The sequence below is a fragment of the Eimeria mitis genome, genomic scaffold (assembly GCF_000499745.2).
Source record: "Eimeria mitis Houghton genomic scaffold, Emh_scaff2644, whole genome shotgun sequence".
Classification (NCBI taxonomy): Eukaryota; Apicomplexa; class Conoidasida; order Eucoccidiorida; family Eimeriidae; genus Eimeria; species Eimeria mitis.
In genome coordinates, this window is record NW_013570986.1 from 7,482 (window position 1) to 8,147 (window position 666).

Below are 666 nucleotides of genomic sequence, written 5' to 3' on the forward strand. Positions count from 1 at the left end.
GACTGGCTCGGGAAGGAGAAGAGGAGATCCCTAGACACCTGAGCTGCTGCACGCTGCCGCTGCCTCTGCTGCTGCAGGTGCTGCTGCTGCTGTCTTAGAAGCATCTGGTGCTGCTGCTGCAGCAACTTCTCCTTCTGCAGCAGCTGCTGCAGATCCACATGCTGCTCCTCTTGCTGCTCCTGCAGCAGCAGCAGCAGATTTTCATTGTCTGCTGCTGCAGGGCTGCGTTTGTATGCATAAGCAAACTCAGTCGAACCCCTTGAGGGGGCCCCCCCGTCCTCAGCTTTCCCGGGGGCCCCGGGGCCCCCAGGGGCCCCCGGGGGCCCCCGGGGCCCCACAGGTCGAACCCCTTTGGGCATTTGTGCTGCGGGAACGGAAGAAGCGATCCCAGACGATCCCAGACGATCCCAGGCAGCAGCAGCAGAGCGAGCAGCGATAGCAGCAGATACACCACCGATCCCAGACGATCCCAGGGGGCCCCAGGGGGCCCCAGACGATCCCAGGGGGCCCCAGGGGGCCCCAGTTGACCTCAGGGGGCCCCAGACGATCCCTGGGGGCCCCAGACGATCCCCAGGAGATCCCAGACGATCCCAGGCGATCCCCGGCAGCAGCAGGGGATGGAGCAGCGAGAGCAGTGGAGCCGCCCAGGCGATCCCAGACGATCCC

At 65.9% G+C, this 666-nt stretch overlaps 1 protein-coding gene across 1 annotated transcript in view; it reads right to left on the reverse strand.

Annotated features, from left to right (window-relative positions):
• Positions 1-359, reverse strand: part of EMH_0056760 (uncharacterized protein) — a gene marked incomplete at both ends in the record, with an annotated part of 1,882 nt that extends 1,523 nt beyond the window's left edge. The window contains one exon of the mRNA XM_013497392.1: positions 39-359. Coding sequence (XP_013352846.1) covers positions 39-359 — 321 coding nt within the window. The remainder of the gene's footprint in view (positions 1-38) is intronic.
• Positions 360-666: the final 307 nt, after the last annotated feature.